Genomic DNA, 24560 nt, shown 5'->3' with positions numbered 1-24560 from the left:
AGAATAACAGTTCACTGCAGTAGGTCAGTTTTCTAATTTTTGTGCTTTAAATGATGTACAAAAATATTCATTTTCAATTTTTATTCTCTTCTTTGTTACTTTATGTGTTAAACACACCTGTTTCAGAACCAAATTAAAGCAGAGACTATGACTACTGAGGCAAATATTGATGATATGTAAATAAGTTTTCCTATTCATTCAAAATAGACTGCTTCCTTCACATACTCCCAGGTTTATGGGGTCAGCTAGATAATCTGCTTCCAGATTCTTCAACCCCCACAACCCCTGCCTACCACACCCCAGGAATTGTGAGAAAAATCCAGAGACCTTTCTTTCATTGCTCCCATTTGTAGTATTTGTCTTGCAGTAGATCATCAATCAAGCTCACATGCTTTAGTGATTCATTAATTGCTTTCTGACCATATTATATAGAAAACTAATAATTTTTCTTTTAAATGAATATGAGGGAAATCTTTTATTTTTGGAAAATAGATTAGAATAATTATGAAATTAAGTGAATAAATTATTTTTATTCAAAATAATTAAAATATCAAGCCCTGTTAGAATATTTAAGCAGTATTATATTAACCCCTATTAAATTTTTCATGAAATTAGAAAACATTTTAAAGAGTGAGGCTTAGTAAATGGATGCTGTAAATTTTACCATTTTTTAGATAAAATTTCTGCATGCACCTAATTTCTTTTTGAAAGCAATGGTAAATTAGAGAAGAAAGCTTTTGGAAGCTTTTATGTACATATAATTTTTTTTTTCTTTTTTTGGTACCAGGGATTGAACCCAAGGGTGCTTAACCACTAAGCCATATCCCCAGCCCTCTTTTAATGTTTTTTTTTTTTTTTTTTTGAAACAGGGTCTCCCTAAGTTGCTCAGGGCTTCACCAAATTGCTGTGACTGGCATTGAATTAAGATCCTCCTGCCTCAGCCTCCTTTGCCACTGGGATTACAGGCACGTGCCATGGCGCCTGACCTAAATGCATTTTTGCAAATGGCAGCACAGCATATTCTTTCATATGATCCCACTGATCCTTCATGCATTTTTTTCTCCCTGTAACCATTGCAAATAAGTACCCTCTTTGACAGCGGAAATAAAATCAAAAGTCTGATTTTGCATAGTTGGTTTATGGTTGGCCCTGAATAGTAAATCACACTGAAAAGCATGGTATTGAAAAAACTTTAAATCCTAAAACTATGTTCCTTAGATGATAAAATTTAATTAAATTCCAGATGTTTCATCTAAAATGCCTCTTCTGTCTTTTCCTTTTTACTCTTGTCTTCACTTTTAATGATCCATCGGCTGACAGTGTCTTTACATCCAAAATGCAAAGCAGACAAATGGGCATGTCAGGGAAGAACATGACCAAAAGCACCAGCATCAGTGGAGACATGTGCTCACTGGAAAAGAATGATGGCAGCCAGTCTGACACTGCAGTGGGCGCCTTGGGCACCAGTGGCAAGAAGCGACGCTCTAGCATTGGGGCCAAAATGGTAGCTATTGTTGGTCTCTCTCGGAAAAGTCGCAGCGCTTCTCAACTCAGCCAAACGGGTAGGAATTTTTATGTTACTTTTGACTTATTATTTGAGTTGTCATTAAATATATTTTTTTCTCTTACTCATTTTATTGCAGTAATGTGAGGATGATGACGTGTTCCAGGAGGAAAAGGACATTTAAAACTAGTAAACCTTTCTGAAAACATAACCATGATTTTTTTTTTGCAGTGATCAATGAACCTGCTTCCAAGGGAACCTTGGCCACTTTCTTGGAATGTGTGTCTTTCCTCCTCAGGGAGGAGTTAAGCTGTGGTGCCCGAGAGCCTACTGTTGATCCTCTGTAAAGCTATTCTGATCTCAGGGATATTTGCTTTCCTTTAGGTTCCTCAAGTTGGAACCAGCCAAATTATTTTTCATTCCCAGCAAGTTGCCATGAAGATGACGCTCATATTTTGTGTGAATAATATAGCTCTTTTAGTGCTGACAACCTAACTTCCTTTACAGTTTGTAAGTAACATTTACTGTAGTATCAATTTTCTCACGGCAGTTTTTATTTCCCTGTTAAAACTTCAAGCGGCAGTTTTCTCCAGCAGCAGGCGGGGGGAGTTTTCTGCTGACAGTGAAGATATTCAAAGCTTTGCTGCTTTGAAATTCAGCTTCTAATTCACATCTGCAAAAATAAATTATATATAACACTCCTACTCAGAAAAGCTACTGTTAGCAATTAAGAAATTTGTGAGTCAAAGCAATGTCTTTTTTTTAAATGGGTGTTGATAATTAAACATTAAATCCCTGGTATCTTGAAAATAATAGCATATCTTCTACTTAACAAACAAAAGCATGTAATAGGGTGTTTCTTCTGTAGCAAAATAAATTATAGGCAACTGGATAAAATCTAATTTGTTTGAATACTAGTGTTGTTGTACACAAAGTAAGGAAAAAATTACACCACAAAAAATAATTTACGGTTACATTAATTCTTGGACCCAGCTAATCTTGGTTTTACAAACTATAATGGTGATTCTGAAATAGAATGGTGATTGTAGAAATATTATATTGCAATATTTATTTGATGGTATTCCTTATACTCTAGTTATAACTTGCTACGTTTAATGTGATTTTTGTTGTGGTAATATTTCATTTGGTGTTTTAAAATGTTATTTTTCATTTTAACATAGAAATAAAGTTTAATTTATGGACACTGGACATATAGATCACATTTGTATGATTTTTAAACAGCTAATATTTATACATATTGTTCCTATGACACATATTCTTTTGAAATCGAGGGGTGTTTTTATACTTCTCTAGTGGTTCAAACTTTTATATTTTCCTCTTTAAAATTTGTGAACATCTTTATATCTAATACTGCTTGAAAAAGTAAAGTTGATGAAATTTAAAAAATAGGAACCTAAAATGGACATTATTAAGACTGTAAGTTATGGGGAAGGAAGGGACAGAGAAAGGCTGATCAATAAGTGCTAAGTTACAGTTATATAAGAACAAGAAGTTCTGGTGTGCTGTTGAATGGTAGGATGATTATAGATAACCGTAATGTCCTGTACAATTCTAAAAGACATTAGAAAAGATTTTTACAGTTTTCACCACAAAGAAATGGTACATGTTTGAAGAGATAGATGTGTTTAACTTAACTCAAAGATTATACAATGTATACATGTGTTGAAACATTGCATGATACCCCATTTATATGTGCAAATTTTGTTTTTATGTATTAGTTCAAAATATATTTAACTTAATTTTTACAAAATATATTTAATTTAATTTTTAAAATTGTAAAAACTATCGGATAAAGAGGTGCAGCATTAGACTAGCAATTTAATTCCATTTTAATTAAATTAATAATTAAATAATTAAATTAATATTTAACTTTTAATAAATATTGAGCACTTACTATGTTCCAGACACATCAAGAATAAAGATACATAATCATTTATAAGCAAAATTATATACAATCTAGCAGGAGACCAATTTTTAAACAGATTGCTTCCAAGTAACATATCAGTGATAAAATTAAAATACAAAGAAGGTGACTTGTATGTTCAAAAACAGGCCAATTGATCCAACCTAGAATTCCAGGAATGAAATCCTGGATATGATACCTGATCTGAGTTATCATCTCAGTAACTACCGTGACTACAAACTTGGTAAAAGATCATTAGAAAGGTGTTCCAGATACATGCCACAATGAGCAAGATGTAGATACATACATGGATGATAAATGACTATGTGTGATTTTAACATAAAATGCTCTGCCTAGAGATGAGGCTGGTCAGTAATTAGAGATCATGGAGAGTCCACAGGTCATATTTATAGGTTACAGAAAGTTTTGAAAGGTTTTCAGTAAAGAATTGATATAGTCATATTTGTATAATTTGTAGTTTGTAGGCCAGTTTGCTATTTATTTTGATGAAAAGTATCAGGCATCTATCATATGCCAGGGAGAATCCTGAAGAAAACATGAGAAAACAGAGATCCTTTTCCTCTTAGAAAGTATATTCTAGTGGGAATATCATAAGGAAATAAATTTAAGTTCACATCTGGTAAAGAATGTTTTAGAATGATTAGCAGAACAGTACAAGAATTCAAACAAGAGGTAAGATCCTGAGATGTGAATGATAGATTTAGGAATTTTTTTCAGTAGAGATTGATCATAAAAATTTGTTATCTTTGGACTGGGAAGATAGGTAAATGATAAGGACTTTGCCTAGGATGCACAAGGTCCTGGATCAAATCCCCACCACTGAAAAGAAAAATCATCTTCAATTGTTTTCAATTCTCATGTAATATAGTCAGAGGAATAAAACAATCATGTAAAATTTATGCATCAATGGATAACCATTTATAATTAACCATACAGAACATATTGGACAACAAAAATCATGCAATATTTTTAAAGAGCACAATTAGTAGTCACCCAACTTAGTGATTGGTTGGATATGAGTAGAGTACAGAGAAGATTCAGGATGTCTCCCATATTCCTTATTTGCATGACTAGGTAGATGGTAGTGCCATTAATGGATATTGAAAGATTAAGAAAAAGATTAGGTTGAGGAAAAAGCAAGAGGGACGGGTCTGATTTAGAGCATTTTTATAATTTGTGTTGACCATGGAAATTTCCAAGTGGAAATGTCTAAACTCTAAACACTTCTAAAGCTAATGTCAGAACCAGGTGATAAATCTGAGTTACAAAGTCAGGGTGATCACCTAAAACCATGAATGTGGCTGAAATTGTCTAAGAAAAATACCACAGATTTTAAAAAATCAGTTGATCAAGGCAAGAACCTATAAAAGATTGGCATTTTTGAGTTGGGTATAGGAAGAGTATCCCAGGAAGGACACTAAAAAAGAATGACTATAAAGAAAAGGCAGAATCTATATGTGAGAGGATAGTGTCACAGAACCTGAGTGTTGAAAAATTCAAGAAGAGAATAGTCAATATTTCTTAATGATCAGTTTCATGTCTGTACAGCTTTGGAATATCCCATATACCTTTCTTTGGCAGTATTTTATTAGAGAATTATAGATCTCTTGATCATATGCTGAGGTTCTGTATAACAGCACTCATTTGGTTTGTATGTCTGAGTGTTACAGGTTTTTATCTTCAAATATATTGATATTGGCAGACTTAAGAAATGTAGTCTTGTTCCTTGTTTTACAGCTCCTTCCCTTATATTGCAAAACAAAATAAGGCCTGTTTGATGTTTTGTCTTCATTATTATTCAGTGATATATAATGGTTAAAATTTTAATTTTTCTTAAAATTTGCAATTATTCCTACATACCCCCTAATAGCTTTGACTAACTGACAATAGAATTCAGATTATCTCTCATTTTAAAGCCTTAGTTTAAGTACAGAATAGCCAACACACTGTGTTCTACAATAACTGAACTCCAAAACTTCAGTGAATTTCTAAATTCTGTATTTGTGTGGGTATGTATATGTGTTTCAAGTAAGGCTTTTATGTTTTTTATTTAATCTTATGGCTTATAAAACAAAGTAATCATAAGCTCCAACAATATTTAAAACTAGAATTTTCAAATTCAGCTATTTGATAGTCTGATCAGACAGTTTACATATTAAATTATCTAAAGTAATGAACTAGATTTATGATGTTGGAATCTTTGTTTAGACACAAATATGTAAGATGTATTGAATAACTTACCCAAAGTCAAGAAATACCATGTATATTTTCAGCTAGTATGTCTGCATGCTCAGAGATACATTTATTATTCTCTTTGACTTTTCTTGCTTTTATATGGAGATCTGCATGTTATTAAGTCAAAGCATTATTTAATGAATGGTATTTTTCAATTTTTGAGATGGTGTTTATTGTTGTAAAATTAATACCACTGCATCACCATGGATTTCAAGATCAGACAAGGTGTAGTAAATAGCCTGAAGACATGAAAACTCAGCAAAATGGGATCTTCCTGAAGAAAAGTGAAATGGTTCTGGATGATATCACAGTAATCATATGTAAACAGTAACTGGCAAAAGAGAAACCATTTATTAAGCTGTGTTGACCATCACACATAGTGGCTAAGTCACCTTTTTTTCTGCCACGCTATTTTGTTTTCTCTTTTTGTCTGTTAATTAGAAACTCACATTTAAAAACCATCATTTTGAAAGAATTAAATATGACTTTATAGGCATCATAATCTAACAGAAAGTGTAAAGAGATAAGGAGACTTGGATTCTGTTTTTATTGTGAGTTATATAATTCCATTAACTATGGCTGTTTTTAAAACCTGTCCAATGCATCTGAATCAGAGTATGTTCATCTGCCAGAAGTAACCCTTACTGTCCTACAGAGTTTTAGAAAGATAATAGTTGAAATGTATAAGAAAGTGCTTTGAAAACTTAAAATCATTTAGTAAACTTAAGATACCATAGCCAATTTAGCCTCTATGTGGAATCAGGAAATCTATTTTAGACATGTTGATTGTTTTGCAGTGCTTATTAGACATCTAAATGCAATTGTTTTATGATTAGTTGAATGGATGAGTTTAGAGCCCAGGAGCTGAAAGCTAAGGATGCAGTTTTGGAGTAATCACCAGGTAGTTTTTAAAGCTGTGGAACTGAATAAGATTACTTAGGGCAAATTGAATCAAGAAAAAAACTAAAGGCTGAGCCCTGGGACAGCTCACCATTTATAGGTTAGGAAGAGAAAGCAAATCTATCAAAGACTTAAGAGAGAGAAACCATTAGAGGAAACAATAACCAAAGTCAGAATATGGTTTCTTAGAGGCCAAAAGAAGAAAATATTTTAAGGAACAGGACATAATCAACTTCTGAAGGATTCTGAAAGATTGAATAAGATGAAAACAGTGATTTCCATGGACTTATCAAGATGGAGGAATTTGGTAAAACTTTACAAACCTTGTAGTGGTGGACAAAGCTCTGAGGGGAGCAAGTAAAAGAAAATGAATCAAGAAGTTAGTCTGTTAGAAGAAAAACAGTAGCTCTTTACACTTATTGGGCACGTAATATGTCCTGGGCACTGTTAAAAGCACAGGACATGTGAGTCAAATTATTTACATGTAAACATCACATCAATGTTATGAAACAGGAATCAGTTACTATTATCCTCATTTTACACATGAGGAAACCAAAGCAGGAATAGGAGTAATAAGCTCTCCAAATATATGCTGCTCGTGAAAAGAGTCAACATTGAGTTTCAAACCCATACAGTCTGGATTTGGAGACTTTACTCCTAATTTTTCTGCTATAGTTTAAGCTGGCGCTGTATGTTAGAACTTCCCGCAAAGATGGCAATGTTCTACATTTGCTCTGTCCAATATAATATGGTAGCACTAGCGATATGTACTATTGAGCACTCAAAATATGGCTATTGTTATTATGTAACTGGATTTTAATTTGTTTACATTTTTAATTAATTTAAATAGGCATAAGTGTCTATTGTGTTGGACAGTACAGGTAAATAAAACTCTAGGAATTTTTTTATAAAAAAGAAATTTTCAAATAGGTTTGTAAGTTGGTGGAGATGGGATCAAAGAAAACTTTCCTTTTTTAAAAAAAATGAAAGATGGAGTACTCTTGGGAACAATTGGGTTGGTGAGAGTGCTTTGGATCTAAGCTAAAGTGGAGCTCATTTGTTGTGATATGTGGTCATACAGGGATCTGAACTCTTTTTATCTTTTGATAACTTATAAACTCATATAGTACTTTGAATACACTTCTTATAATATCTAATAACTCTAAATATTTATTTATCTCTTTTCCTAGCTAGATTTTTTCTTATTTAATATATACATCTAAGTATATATAAGTATATATAAGTCTGATATAGTATCCAATATAGCGATCTTTAATGAGAGGCCCATGTACTCTATGAGGTTACATGATTCAGTTTCCTGGGAGACAGAAAGAAATTATAGAACTTACTGTTATTTTTTAATCCAAAAGATGAAAAATGAAATTAGGCTCTATGAATATTTAACATATGACTTCACTCTCTGGTATTCTCAGTTGGCCTGGTTATCAGATGGTAATGTGTTTCATGCCTTTCTGGAAATATTTGCTAGCTTTAACTAAACTACAATCAGAAAATGCACAAATGACTTTAAAAGATTCCTGCAATGAAACTGTAGATCGAGTGTACCTCTGAGCTTGTGACTTCTGCTCCTGGTCAAGTTCTTTATAGGCTCCTGATAAAGACATTCAGTGACACTCTTAAGATCTGACATGTAGTTCACCCCAAAAGTCTACATTATCGAGAATATTAATAAAATATTGGTTATATCTACTATTATTAACAATGAACCTTACCCCAAGTTTATACTTTATATGGCCTATGGTGTCTTGGTGGAGTTTTCTTTTTCAGTTATGATATCACTAAAACTAAATATGAGAAAACTGAATTTAGAAACAGGCCTCAAAATTTCTCTGCTTATTACCTAACATAATGCCATCTACTGTAATATAGACAAACTTCGAAAACTTAATACATAAGAAGTTTATTTATTGAGCAAATATCTGTCCAATAGCGATATTCCTAGTAGGCAGGTGGCCTTTCCTGTGGTCATCCAGGGTTTGAAGCCCTTTTTATCTTGTGTCTCTCCTCTCTTCAAGGGCTGTAGAACCCTCTCTGTTCAGTCAGCCTATGTGATGTTTCATGAACGAGGACTGGAAATAGTTATCACTTCTGTTTGTATTCCATTGGCTACAGCTCAATCACAAGGTTGATGAAGGAAACTGCAAAGTTGGAAAATGTAATCTAGAGGGTGCCCATGAAAAGAAGCAAGCAGATTTGATTAGCAAACTAGTCCAATACTGCCACATACCATTAAACCAATATTTCTAAAATTTAGCACTTTATTTCAAATATTTTTTCTGAGAGCACAATCTTATTTTATCATTAAAATACTTATTTGCAAATATTTATTAAATTATAGTCTTAAAATATTTATGTTTATGTGTTATAAAAGTATGTTAGAATATGTATACCATTTATAACTTTTTTATTGAACAGTAAGTAAAATTTTTAAAAAGTCTGAAACAGTCGGTGTATAATAATTCTTTTTTTTTTTTTTTTAGGTTTACTTTTTTTTATATATCTTTTTTTTTTATTGTAAACAAATGGGATACATGTTGTTTCTCTGTTTGTACATGGCGTAAAGGCATACCATTTGTGTAATCATAAATTTACACAGGGTAATGTTGTTTGATTCATTCCGCCATTTTTTCCCTTCCCCCCTCCCCTCCCACTCCTCCCCTCCATCTACACAGTCCTTCCTTCCTCCATTCCTGCCCCCCTCCCTAAACCCAACTCCAACCCCAACACTAACCCTTCCCACCCCCCATTATGTGTCATCATCCACTTATTAGCGATATCATTCTTCCTTTGGTTTTTTGAGATTGGCTTATCTCACTTAGCATGATATTCTCCAGTTTCATCCATTTGCCTGCAAATGCCATAATTTTATCATTCTTTATGGCTGAGTAATATTCCATTGTATATATATACCACATTTTCTTTATCCATTCATCAATTGAAGGACATCTAGGTTGGTTCCACAATCTGGCTATTGTGAACTGAGCAGCTATGAACATTGATGTGGCTGTATCTCTGTAATATGCTGATTTTAAGTCCTTTGGGTATAGGCCAAGGAGTGGGATAGCTGGGTCAAATGGTGGTTCCATTCCAAGTTTTCTAAGGAATCTCCACACTGCTTTCCAGAGTGGCTGCACTAATTTGCAGCCCCACCAGCAATGTAAGAGTGTACCTTTCTCCCCACATCCTCGCCAACACCTGTTGCTGCTTGTATTCTTGATAATCGCCATTCTAATTGGGGTGAGATGGAATCTTAGGGTGGTTTTGATTTGCATTTCTCTTATTACTAGAGATGTTGAACATTTTTCCATATGTTTGTTGATTGCGGTGTATAATAATTCTAAGTGAACATTTGCTGAATTTTCAGATCAATTCACAGAGAAACCAATTGCTGACCAACTCTATAAACCTGGTTTACCCTTCCTAATGTTTATTTCTTTGAGTAGCATTCATATCAGTGTGGAGAATGATTTGATGACAAAGCCCTACAAAAAGTTTATACTAAATACTATAATGTATGTGGAGAGAACTTAGTAATTATGAAGGATAATCAGAATTTTAAGTAGTAGGGTTTTCTTTTCACATCACCAGAAATTTCAAACGAATCCTACGGGATACAGCACATTAAGGATTCTAACAAATAATGTGCCTTTAACACTAAGTTTAGGTGTATTTCTTACCTTTGAAATTTATAATAATGTTTTAGCACTTACAGTCATCCACCATTAATTAAAAATATTGAGAGTCATGAGAGTCATGTCACTATTTGTCATTTCCTATGTTCAAGTTATTTAAATATTGTGGGTGGAATAAAATATTTTCTGTAAGTGAAAGCTGCTATTCACAAATCATGAATTATGTTAAAACTACCTTTATAGTCAGTAAGGGTTAACACATAGCTGAAGATGGTAGCCATATATTGTTAAAGAAAATAAAATCAGAGTTTTTAAAATTTGATTTGGATTTCATATCATTTACTCTAAACTTATTTTTTATATTCTTAATTGTGGTAAATACACATAACATCAAATTTACCTCTTAACCATTTTGAGTGTACAATTCAGTGCTAAATGCATTTGTTATGTTGAGCAACCCTCACCACCACCCACTCCATAACTAAATCTTTTGCAAGATTTTCCCAATATCTTACAAAACTGAAACTGTACCCATTAAACAACTTCCTGTTCTCCACTCCCTAAGCCCTTAGCACTCACCTCTGTTTCTCTCTGAATTTGACCTCTCTAGGTACCTCAGCCATGTTTGTAGCATGTGTCAAAATTTGCTTCCTTTTTAAGGTGAATAATGTAATATTATGTATATGTACACTATATTTTGTTTATCCATTCATCTGTCAGTAGACCCTTGGGGTATATTGGATGAATGCTGCTCCCAAGAACGTGAATATACAAATACCTCTTGTAGACCTTGTATTCAGTTGTTTGGGGGATGTAACCAGAAGGAGAATTACTGGATTATATGGTAATTCTAGTTTTTTTTAATGTTTTGAGGAACTCCCATCATGTTTTCCATAGCAGTTGTACTAGTTTACATTCCGACCAACAGTACACAAGGGTTCCAGTTTCTCCACACTTGTTATTTTTTGTTGATGGTTTTATAACCAACCTAATAGATGTGAGAGTTATATCTCATTATGGTTTTTATTTGCATTTCCCAAGTGACTAGTGGTTTTGAGCATGTTTTTATGTGCTTGTTGGTTATTTGTATATCTTCTTTAGGGAAATGTCTATTTGAGTCCTTTGCCCATTTTTTGTTCAGTTTGGTTTTTTTGTTGTTCTTATTGAGTTGAAAAAAAAAACCTTCTTATTTTAAAATAGAAAAATATAAACCTGTCTTTAAAAGTTATGTCTATATTAATAACATTATTTTATAACCTATAAAACTTTACATTTTCCTGAATCCCATTAGACTATTAATTCCTTGAGAGGAGGAACTATGTATCATTCATATTTTTTATCTCTAGTACCTATGAAAATAGTGGATCAAATACTCTATTTGTTAGAATGAATGAATAAATGAATGAATGAAAGAAAGAATAATATTTCAGTTACTCTCTGTTTTAGACAAAATAACTTAAAGCCATTTTCCTCAAGGTGTTATATTGTTGGTACATTTAAGTTTTAATAGCTAAAAGTAATTATATAAATTTATGTCAAATATTTCTTATACATTATAGTGTTTATTGTTATTGTTTACATAAAAAATAGAGCTCTTAAAACTATCATTAATGAACTGTTCATTTACATCTACAAATACAAATTATCTTGATTCATCCTTTCTCAAACATGAAGGCTAGAGTCTTAATCAAATTATTAATTTGCTGATGAAATTTTATGGGATTTTAATCATTTCCTAAGTCACAAATTGGGCTCACTTCCATGATCTAAGATATTCTTGCTGTTTTAGGATCCATAACCTTAATTTCATCTGAAAAGGGCCTTTTGCCATATAATGTAACATATTTTCAGAGTCTATGGATAGTGCATGGATATCACTGAGGGACCATTCTGCCTACCATAAATGGTAATAGCAGATGGAGGTAGAAAAGTGAGAGATTAAAAAGGTACTGTACGCATGTTTTTGAACTTATTATTTACATCCTGTGTACTTCCTGGTAGGCAATACAAATAAAAGTAAAAGTTAATTTTCACAATTTACCTTTTTGACCAGAGAACAGATCCAATTATTAAGATGTAAGCTTTTTTCTAACATAAAATTCAGAAGAGTATTTACCAATCATTTAAAAATAAAACTAGCAATAATATGAATTTGTTGTTTAACAACTGGAAGTATATGCATGGTCATCTCCATTTCACACATCAGAAAAGTGAATCTCAAAAGTTTCATGGCATAAAAATATAGCTCCAAAGGTATAGTCTTCTATTACCCCACTGTTGTTAACAGTAAGTTTTTATAATTGGTTTTTTTCATATCATTAAGAGGAAAAAAACTTTCTTTCAAAATAAAATTTCCAAAGGGAAGGACTTTTAGTATAGACTTTATTTCATTTACTTAGACATAATTTTAAGATGTGAATAGCCAAGAGGATTGTTCATGCTAGTAATCAGTTAAAAAAACAAACAAACTACTAACTGTGGATAGTTATATTATAAATACTTTAATTCTGAACTGAGAAACTCATGAGGAAAGTATCTTTTAATTTCATTAAAATTAAATGTTTAACGCCTTTTGAACTTCAGAGTATAAACAGAAATGCAATTTTAAGGTAAAGGCTATTTTTAAATAATATTACTACTATACATTTTGACTAGGTATATGCTTTTAATTCAACTGAATCCTACTCCTGTTGTCCACTAGGAAGCCTTCCAACTAGACAGTTGTCATTATTTGTTGGAAATATAATGCAAGTGTGAATAAGTAGTATTACTCTGAGTACTGAAGTGTTTTATTTAATGACACTGATATTCATTGTCCTATGATATATTAATGTAACATACTATTATTCAGTAATTATTTATTGGACTTCTACTATGTGACAAAAAACACTGTGTGTCTTTACTAGGGTGCTCTTCATATAATGTTCATGTTTCAATGGGAGATTAAGGCCTTTAATAAATAAATAAATTAAATCAATTATTAGTCACAATTACAAAACTTTCCTTGACCTAAAAGTACCAGTGGTATAAGAGTGTATCGCAGAGGATACTAACATAGTCTGGCTGATCTTTCTATTCACACAGACAAATGACCTTTTGATTTAAATTCTACTATTAGGATCTGAATTTATATACCGTGTGTACTATGAGGAGGAGAGGCAACAGATTCTAATCTAACGTAGAAATATGTTTGGGATTGAAACACTGGGAAAGTGGAATCTAGTGTACTTAGACAGCAAAGTTTGGAACTAATACAAGAATGTAATTTCTCCAGTTTTTAGTCCTAGAGTGGTTTTGTTTTTGAATTTGTGTTTGTTCTGCTATGTGAGGAGTTCATTCCTTTGTACTTGAAGCTTCATGGTTGCTTAGGAAATGAAAATGAGATACAAGCAAATAGAGCTGTACGACGAGTTGAGGTGGGGAAATATTCTGATAGGGAAATTGATGGTAAGATGACATGTAGTGAAGCAGCATAAAAAAGAATATAAAGGTATGAAGACAGGGAAATAATTTTGGAAAACCAACAGAGAGCCTCCAGGGGCTGCATTCATAGCCGAGATATTGAGGCATTTTTACTTCAACACCTTTCAGCCAAACCCCACGTTCCAAAGGAATTATGGTGCCACGGGTAGAAGAACAGCAGCCACCAGCTCCTATCATATCGCTTCCAATCCTACTGATGTTTGAATCATCTCCTCTCCTTGTTCACTTTGTCTTCCTCCTCCTCCTGCCAGTAGTCATGTTATCCTGGAAATAGAGCTGTCTGTGTCAAAGAAAAGATGGATGGTCAGTGGTTCCTGACTATCCACCAGCCTGACTTCCTCCTTTCAGTCAGTTGTGAAATTATCTTACTACGAACTCCAATCGGATAAAATTCCGCTTCAGTACTTAAAATAATATTCTCAAATCTAATCTGTGTTTATTTGACTTAGTTCATTTGGAAAATTCTGCCCCCAAATTTAAGAACAACAAAATTATTTTACATATATTAAAATACCTGTTTTGGGGGCTGAGGTGTAGCTCAGTGATAGAGTTGCTTGCATTTCTAAGGCCCTGGGTCTATCCCCAGCATAAAAAAAAAAAAAAAAAAAAAAAAAAAAAAGAATAAAATAAAATATCTGTGTTAAAAGTAAAATTGTCAATGTAATGAACAGTGAGAAAAATGCCATTCCAAATAACTAAACACATATAAACTATATGTTTGAGCATTCAGCTCTGGCTTCTTTTACTATCGTCCATTTTAACTTCATCAAAGGAACTGAAATAATGGGTAGGTTACCTAAGCATTTCTCTTCTGTTTATAATATCATGCTGAATCAAGAACAATCTAGAAACCTCTGATTGAATTATAAACTCCACCATCTACAACAGCACTCCCACAATGATCTGTAGCATCATATTCCCAAGTCTATTCCTGCACACCTATATTGTCCTTGCTTCAGATCAAAATGGACCTGGTTCTAATTTCTCAGGCTTTAATCTTGGTGCTTTAAGTTGTTGGTTAATTATTGTCCCCTTACTATTAAATTATAATAAATGTTTCCATAGTAATAGAGATAGTATCTCCACTGCTATAGAGAGATAAGGTGCACTTTTCTACAATGAAGAAAAAAATAAACATTATATGCTGTTTTCTTTTTGAAGAACAAAAAAGAAACAGATAATTGAATGTAAGCCATTTTATTTCTACCATGCATTTTCAATATTTTTGTATTCTAGAAATTCTGTATACTTTTGAATTTATATCTGACAGATGGAAACAGCACATGATTTTATGTACTGCTCCAATTTTGTCAATAACAGCCCTTAAAAATACTTACTTGCTCACAGTAGTATGCTTATTTTGACATAGGTAAGAAAGTGACAAATTCAACAAGTGAATTTGTATTGAAATATTGTAGGCAGGTGGATACATGTGTATTAACACTTCTAGGAGTTGCTCAGCTATAATATACTTAACTCTAATTTACTATAATTATGGCTAATAATTAAGTAAATATAATTATATAATATATAATATATTTCATCAGCATCTAGAGGCAATAATCAAATTTTTAAAACTTGAATTGCTTTTCTCAATAAAACATGTGGTAAGGACATGTCATAGATATGAAACTGAGACAAAAACGTGACTTTCTTGAGGTTTCTTGATATTAGTAATATTAGTAATGATGCAAATATAGAAGCTATTCATTATTTAATAATTTGGTCATGCTGCCTTTGTGCTAGTAAAGTTTCTGTTTAAATTAACTATCTACATTCTGTGTAGTGACTGTTTCCATAGGGAATACATTAGGATGGTAAATGTATATACCTTGTATATAATGTCTTTTTACTTTTTTCCAAACTAAGCTGATTCCTCCTTGCTTAATAAGATTTAAATCCAATTTCTGGCTTTTACCTGCCAATCAAGGGGAAACGCTACTATTATTTTAGTGATAAAATACATTTAACTGCTGAAAAGTGATCTCCAAATCAGTCACATAGGCTAAGAAGAAAAAATCGTGCATTGGAAATTTAGACATAAGATAGTCCACTATTTTCAAATGATCATATAAGAAAAACACAAACACAGAGTTTGTTATACATTACTAACTATATAGATATGGAATATAAATAGCTGTGTTGAGTGTATATTTTTGTAAGCTCCTTGAGGACAGGGACCCCATATATGTTTGAACTATAAAATACTGACTCAGTGTCTGTCACTAAATCAAATATTTGCAAATTATATAACAGACTAAGAAAATAGGTATTTGAAAATAGTGTCTTCGTCATGCATTTTTCTTTGGACTTGTTTCTACACTTGAAGGAAGATGTCAACACTGCAGATGAGGAACTCTAATGATGTGTCTACCATATGGAAGCATGCAAGAAACTAGGACAGTTAGTCTTGAGTTCGAGAGACTGAGTCTTCTATTGCTGTTATAACAAATGATCACAAATTTAGAGCCCCAATAAGCACAAATTTATTATCTCAAGCTTTATGTAGGTAGAAGTCCAGGAACACTGTGGCTCAGCTGGTTCTCTGCTTAGAGTCTCACAAGGCCAAAATCAAGGGGTTGGCAGGATTTGTGCTCCTCTCTCGTGGCCCTAAGAATGAATTCTTTTCAAAGTTGATTCAGGTTGTTGGCAGAATCCCATTCTATGTGGTTGTGGAATTATTGAAACTCCCATGTCCTCACTGACGATCAGCTGGGGGTCATTCTCAGCCTCTCTGACCTCTTCTCCTATGTCATCTTTTCTCTCTTCTGTTGAAATTCTATAATTGCCTTACTCTTCTGCTTTTAAGGACATAATTACAGTAGATCCATGTATATAATCTAAGACAGTCTCTCAATTTTAACATCAATGCTTATATATTAGCTTTTCCTTACTTGGACCAAAATACCTGACACAAACAACTTAAAGGAGGAAAGGTTTATTTTGGTTCAGTTACAGGGCTTTCAGTCCAGCTCCATTGCTCTGGGCCTGAGGTGAGGCAGAGTACCATGGTGGAAGGCTGAGGAAAAGAAAAACTGTTCTGCTCATGGCAGCTAGGAAGCAGAGAGTGAAAGGAGGAGGAGCCAGGGACAAGATACAGGTCCCAAGGGCATACCCCCAGTGACCTACTTCCTTCAGTCATGCCCCACCTGCCTACCATTTTCACATCCTCCCAGTAGTCCATTCAAATTATTAACTCATCAAATGGATTAATTCTCTGAAAAGATTAGAGCCCTCGTGATCCAGTCACTTCTGGATCAGTTTCTCTACCTCTGGACATTGCTACATTGGGAACCAAATCTTCAGCACATGAGTTTTTGGGGAAACTCTAAAACCAAACCATAATAACATAGATCAGTATTTGATTGAATAACCACAGAATGGAATCTTGAGGGGGCATCTTTAAAATTCTGCCTTCCGTAGAACTGTAGAAACAGTGAATGGTATTTTATAAAAAAGAGTATTGATTTTCATGTGTAACTGTTCCAATAATTTCTTTACTATGCCTCAGATAATCAAGAAGAAGGTTGACTATCCAATTATATATATTTCAAATAGAGTTAGAGGATGTACCATGATTGTGGTGGTAGCAGCAGTTAGCAGAAAAATCTCAAAGAAGTTACTAGATAATAAGAGAAACTATGCTCAAGATGTACCTGTTCAGGTAGAAATTCTTCACAATTACTGTTAACTCAGAAACAGGTAGATTTTATTTTTTTAAGAAGAATGACAGTATCTTTATAGTTGCTGAAGAATATCAAGATAAAGAGTGATTTTGACTTTTAACCGAACTGAATGGTTTGATTCTTGAACAGTGGTTCTTATAAGATCAGAGACAGTAGCCTTTCATTTACAATTCTATGTCATGGACACAGAAGAATTAGAGTTAGAACAATAACAAATTATAAAAAATGCAGTTAATATCTCCTATTAATTAAGAATCAGGATCTTCTTGGTTTTCTTATTTCAAGGGAAATAAAAAGGGCATTTTAATAGTTTGGTAATAGTAACTGCATGAATTATCAATGCAATGAGATAGATTTTTATAAGCTTCTGGTTATTGTTCAGTTCTTCATGCTCTTCTTTATTAAAGTAGATTCTAAGAAAATATCTTCTGGATTTGTACTGAAAAATAGGACTTTATGCTTTGACTAGGCTTTATTAGTAGTAATAATGTAGGAGACTCAATTTTATTTGATATAATAAAATAAAGGATTTTATGAGTAATTTTAAGTAACTCTTAATCACTACACACAACTTTCTCCTCTGGAATTTATAGTACCTAATTTTTTTACTTGAGCCACTAAAGTTAAGTGTCTCAGAAAAATATAGTAAAATAATAGCAAATTATTTTCAAATTTAAATCTCTGATGATTAAACCCATTGTTTAAATATAATCGCTACCTTGTCTTTCCAGGAAAACGTATCAAAAATATTTACTTTTATTTTAATTTATAAAACCAATATCTACTTTTAATTTTATAAATTAAAACAATATCAATAACTATAATAGAGAATAAAAATCCATACAGATCTTTATCATCTTGCAAGGTATCCTGTTGAATTCTCTTCCATTGCAAAGATCCAGTTTAATACTCCATTGAAAAACATTCAGTCTTTTTCTATACACAGTGAACATCCTCATACTGGTCCTAGTGTATATATAATTTATCTTTAGGTTAATTCTGCAAGTAGATTAACTAAAAGGGTGTGCTCATTTTTAATTTTGATAATGTAAATTACCCTCTAAAAGTACTGTGTTATTTATTATTTCTAAGAAAATCTGAGACACTCTGGGCCATGCTAGTTGACTTTCTTGTTTGTTTGTTTCTTTGCCAATCTGGTTTAAATTTTTGTTTTTATTTTATTCAGTACTCATAAATCACTTATATGAATGCATTATTCGATTATTGGTAAGATTAAGACCACTTCCTATGCTTATTTGTTAATTAACCATTTTTATTTCTCTTTTCACGTGAAATACTAGTTCATAGTTTTTGCTTAGTTTCCTGGTTCTGTGTTATATTTAGTAAAGCCCTTTCCTTTCTGAAATTATAAACATTTTTATATTTTGTATTCATACATATATGAAGTGTTTATGACTCTTTGATGCATCTGGAACTTCTTTTGTAGATAGTGAAAAGTAGGGATCTTAATTTTTCCAGATAGATAATTAGTTGGACCTAGGTAATATATTTGAGACCTCAAACTTTATTTATTGCTCTAAAATTCCATCCTTAGTATGCATTATATTGCCTTTATTTTTGCTCTTTCTGGTTTTTCAGTTGTGTTCCATCCGTGTTGAATTAAAACAATACTATATTGTTTTAATGACTAGTTCTAGCTTTATAATTCATTTTGTTAACTGTTTAGGGCAACACTAGCTTCATTATTCATCTTCGAAATTCTCTTGGCTAATCTTTCATATGTTCTTTTCTTGGTTAACTGTAAAGTTAAAATTGTGTTAAAGTTACCACTAATTTAGGGTGAGTTGACGTGTTTGTAATATCAATTCTTCCTTTTCAGTATGAAGGTTTGTTTTTCCATGGATTCGGGTCTTCTTTGATGTCCTTCAGTAATGTTTTGAGATTTCTATCATCCATCTTTTAAATATAACTTGTTCATTTTATTCCTAAGTATTTTGTAACTTTAGTACTATTGTAAATATTGTATTTCCTATACATTTTTCTAACTGGTCATTTTAGGTATTTAAGAAATTATTGATTTGAATATTGTTTTAAATTTTGTCTCAGGTCATCTTACTGAACTCTGGTTAATTCTAACACTTTTTCTCATTAATTCTACTAGTTTTCTCTTTGACTTTCCTAAATATACCACTGATCTGAAAATAATGATTTTTCTTTCTTCTTTTGAGTGTACTTTCAGGGTGCATGTACTCAGATCTATCAAATTATTTGAAGCTGTGACTTAAGATATGTTGGAAATAATATTGCATTCATTATCTGCTACTACAGAAAATGGATCAATATGACTTGCTGCTTTCTTTAAAATGGAAGGACAAGCAGCAATATTTTCCTTTCCCAACTCCAGATCTCCATTTTGTAAGTCATGTTTTAAATAAGAAGGCAAAATTAAACTTTAATTTGTAATATATCATCTGTGGTTCTTTGAAGCATAAACTTTAATCTATGATTCATTGCTTTTTAAGGTCATTGAACTATTTAATGTATTAATATGGCATTGGATCTTTTGCCAAACTATGATCTATTTCCAACTATCAATATTTTCAAAGACATGAGAAGGAAATTTTTTAAATGTATTAACCAAGTGACAAGAACAAGGGCAAAACTAAGAGAAGCATGATCTATGAAGGCTTTTTTTTCCTGTGACACTCTCACTCTTCTCTTTTAAATGGGCTACGAAGTAAAAATGGACAATACAAGGCATCATAAAAATAGAAAAAAAATGTAACCTAAGCATTTCTCAAAGTATATCTCACAAAACAGTAGGTCTTTGACTCCCTCTGGGTGTTATGCTGAAAAATAGAGTTTCATGGTCAAATAAGTACAATTCAACCATTTTAATTTTAATCTATCTTTTTTTAATTGCAGGACTTCATAAAGTCCTTTGTTATGTTTGGGTGATGCTTTGTGACTCTCCAAAAGATAGGTAAAAATGGGTAACTTCTTCCTAACTTAATCAAATAGTCCTTTGTTATTTGTCTGTGAAACATATCTTGGAAATAATATTCTTTATAATGGTTTGGAAAACTACTAAACATCCTTCTTGTTACTCAGCTATATGTCACTGTGGTAAAATATCTGGCATAATCAACCTAAAAGGAGCAAAGGTTTCAGTCCATGGTTAGTTGGTCCTGTTGCTTTGGTTCTGTGGCAGCATAGTACATCATGGCAGAAATGTGTGGAGTCATGTTCACCTCATGGTGATCAGAAAAAGAGAGAGAGGAAGAGGAGGGGCCAGGGCCCTGGTATCTCTTTCAAGGATACGCCCCCAATAAGCTAACTTCCTTCCAGTAGGCCCCATCTCTTAAATGTTTCACTACCTCTCAGTGGTGCCATGGGCTGAGGACTAAGTTTTGAATACATAGCCCTTTGGGGAACATTTCCTTGTGAAAATATTCTGCATATTTCACCATTTGAAGGGTATCGTGTTTACAAGTTATAACAAATCATAGCAATCCTCAAATTTAAATTGCAGCATGTGTTTTTAAGAAAAGATAATGTTAAAAGAAGTAGACAAGATCTTTGTAATCTTTGTGCTAATTAATTCAGGCAATTTTTTTTTTTTTTTTGGTACTGGGAATTGAACTCAGGGATACTTGACCACTAAGCCACATCCCCAGCCCTATTTTGTATTTTATTTAGAGGCAGGGTCTCAGTAAGTTGCTTAGCGCTTTGCTTTTGCTGAGGCTAGCTTTAAACTCACAATCCTCCCTGCCTCAGCCTCCCTAACCGCTGGAATTACATGTGTGCACCACCTCACCTAGCTGTGCTAATTAATTCAGTATTCTATAATATTGCTTGTTATCATTGTAATGTCATTGAGAGAATTAGAGTTCTCACATTCAGGAATGCCATGACCAAATGACTTAAGTAGGTAAAAGTAGAAGAACCTTAGTTCGAGTTTCCAATTATTTGGGCTGTATTACATATTACATATACCAAGTCTAATCAGACTGATCCTGAGTTCATTAAAGGTGCTGTCATTAATGTAAAATTTGGGGGGAATATATGTCCAAGGATAATGGAAAAATTCTACTAGTTTTATAATTATGATAATCATTTTTTCTCTTAAAAGCAATTTTATTTTAGATAATTTCTCATTATTGCATTTAAGCCATAGGGGGAAAGGGTATAACCCAGGATTTTATGAAAATAATAGCACCCTATTTCTAAATGTACCAAATTACAATTGAAAATATTTTTTATTTTTATGCACTAATCTCTAAACAACATTTTTCTAATGTAATTCTGTGCTTCAGTATTTGTAGTTTTCTGAAAGAATGTTTATTTTTTCCTCCTTAAAAGTTAATGATGCATTTTAGGCCACTTAAAATTAATGCCTACTTCAAGGCAAATATTGAATGCAGTAGGAGGGTGGTAAAATATTTTTATCTTGAATCTGTTGTTAATGGTAGGTTTTTGCTTTATGCTAAACCCATTTGGGAATTTTTTTCTTTGTGAAAATATTCTACATATTTCACCATTTGAAGGATATTGTGTTTACAAGTTATAATTTTCACCCTGAGGGGAAAATATTTTCATGTAGCATTATTGTAGGAACTTTAAATCCCACTCCTATTAGTAATTTAGTGATATTTTCTTTTAATTTAATCACATGTGTTTATGTCACTGATACTATTCTATACATATCTCTCATGATATTACAACCTAAACACATTCTCTCGTTTATCCCACACATTTTGGCTATCCACAATTCTGTCATATTGAAACTTAAGTTTGGAATGAAACTAGATTCTCTGCTGCTGCTGGCAGATGCAGTCTGCGTAAGCTGGAGGCCTCTGCAGATGAGACAGCCTGTTTTAATATTAGCATCTAATCCTGGCAGGGGAGTCTGCAGGTCTCGGCTCTGAGGGTCGCAGCCAGCAAAGCCAGAGAGTGGTGTGTTGAAGTTCTTAATGATGGACAGTGCTCTCCACCTGTCACAGCAGACCCTAGCAACTTACCACTGATTTCTTCTTTCCGGGTCCTTGTTAATAATGGAAAGTAATAGTGAAAGGAGTAAGATTTATTCAAGTAAGAAGAAAAGAGGCAGAGCTTCCACAGGGGCAAGAGAGGACCCAGTAGCAGGTTGCCACTTGAGTAGGTTTATATTATTCTTGAATCAACACTATTGGTCCAAATTTATGCTAAGCAGGTCTTGGAATATATCAACATTATTGGTTAACCCTTGAATCTGAACTTTCCTGAAATCACCATTTGGGTCTGCTCCCACTTTGGTTTACTCACTGCTCATTGAGCAGGGTGGGGTCATCCAAACTCCAACCTACCCTGTCCACCATTCCATGGCCACTTCTCCCCTGAGATCAGGGGCTGGCTGCAGGGCTACATGGGTGAGAAGCCATCTCTATTGGGACAAGGGCTCAGACTCAATACCAATATACTTTAATTGAAATGATAATTTTAAATATTGCCATATTTAGAAAATATGTTGATTTTAAAAGCTTTATTGAGATTTAATTCACATACTATATCATTTACATTTAAAATGTACAATCCAAGTTTTTAGTATTTTCAAAGATATATGCAATGATTTCCACAATTTTAGAACATTTCATAACTTTAAAAATAAATTCAGTACACTTTAGCTATCACTTCCATATCCCACCCATTCCTCTTCCTCTACCCCTAAGCAATCACTAACCTATTCACTGTGTCATAGATGTCCCTATTCTGGGCTTTCATATGAGTGCAGTCATAAAATATGTAGTCTTCTGGAACTAGCTGCTTTTACTTACATAATATTATCCAGATTCATCTCTAACAAAGTATATTTTGGTACTTCATTCATTTTTATGTCTAAATAATATTCCATTGTATGGAATTTTGTTTATTCATTCATTAATGAAGATTTGGATTTTTCCACCTTTGGCTATTGTGAATAATGCTGGTATGAACTGTCATTGTACATGAATATGTTTTTATTTCTTTGGGTATATACCCATGAAAGGGATTGTGGGATGATAGTGTAAATACATGTTCAATCATTTGAGGAACTGCCACACTGTTTCCAAAGTGTTTGTATCATTTTACATTCCCACCGTGTTTGAGGGTTCACATTTCTCCATGTGCTTACCAACATTTGTTATCTCTTTGATTCTAGCCATCCTAGTAGATACAAAGTGGTTTCTCACTGTGGTCTCCATTTGCATTTCCCTGATGACTAATGATGTTACATCTCTTTTCATGAGTTTTTTGGTCATTTGTATATCTTCTTTGGGAGAAGTGTTTGTTTAGATCCTCCATCCACTTTTTAATTAGTAGGTTGTATCTTTTTATTATTGAACTTTATGAGTTCTTTATATATTCAGGATACAAGTTCCCTGTCAGATATATAATTTGTAGTCATTTTCCCAATTTTTGGACTGTCTTCTCACTTTCATGATGGGATTTCTCCAGAGAAAAAAAAGTTTCTGATTTTGATGAAGTCACATTTATCTATGGTTTTTGTTACTTGAAGAATCATTTGCCAAGTCCAAAGTCAAGGAGAGTTACTGTAATTTTTTTTTAACATTTGCATAGTTTTAGCTCATACATTTAGAACTTTGATTCATTTTGTATTGATTTTCAAATATGGTATGCAGGAAGGGTTGGACTTCATTTATTTGCATGTGGCTATTTAGTTGTCACAGCACCATTTGTTGAAAAAGACTATTCCTTTTCCATTGATCTTGTCTCCCGTGTCAAAAATCAGTTGACCTTAGATGTATGGGTTTAATTTTGAGCTTTCAGTTATACTTGATTGACTAATATGTGTCTTTATGCCAATTCCAAACAGTCTTCATTACTTTTATTCCTGATAAGTTTTTAACCACCAAGCATGAATCCTTCTACTTTGTTCTCCTTTTTAAGGATTATTTTCGCAGTTCTGAGGTCCTTGTAATTCTGTATAAATTTTAGAATCAGCTTGAAATTTTCTACAAAGAACTTAGTGGGGTTTCTGGTAGGGGTTGCATTGAATCTGTAGATCACTGTGGGGAATAATAATTTCATTAAAACATTGTTAAGTCTTCTAACATAAGTGTTGGGTACTTTCCATTTATTTAGATAATCTTTATTTTCTTTCAACAATGTTTTACAGTTTTCAGAGTACAAATTTTCCACATCTCTTATGAAAT

General features: G+C 32.8%; 1 protein-coding gene across 50 annotated transcripts in view; it reads left to right on the top strand.

The window, feature by feature from the left end:
* Window positions 1-24560, top strand: part of Rims2 (regulating synaptic membrane exocytosis 2) — a 601671-nt gene that overhangs the window by 512213 nt on the left and 64898 nt on the right. For 35 of the 50 annotated variants that reach the window (XM_047527031.1, XM_047527039.1, XM_047527015.1 and 32 more), the window contains one exon: window positions 1321-1562. The exons of the other annotated variants lie outside the window; for them this stretch is intronic. In XM_047527031.1, coding sequence (XP_047382987.1) covers window positions 1321-1562 — 242 coding nt within the window. The remainder of the gene's footprint in view (window positions 1-1320; window positions 1563-24560) is intronic. 50 annotated transcript variants of the gene reach the window in all.

Source organism: Sciurus carolinensis, chromosome 1 (genome assembly GCF_902686445.1).
Source record: "Sciurus carolinensis chromosome 1, mSciCar1.2, whole genome shotgun sequence".
NCBI classification, from domain to species: Eukaryota; Metazoa; Chordata; class Mammalia; order Rodentia; family Sciuridae; genus Sciurus; species Sciurus carolinensis.
This window is presented reverse-complemented; position numbering and strand designations above follow the sequence as displayed.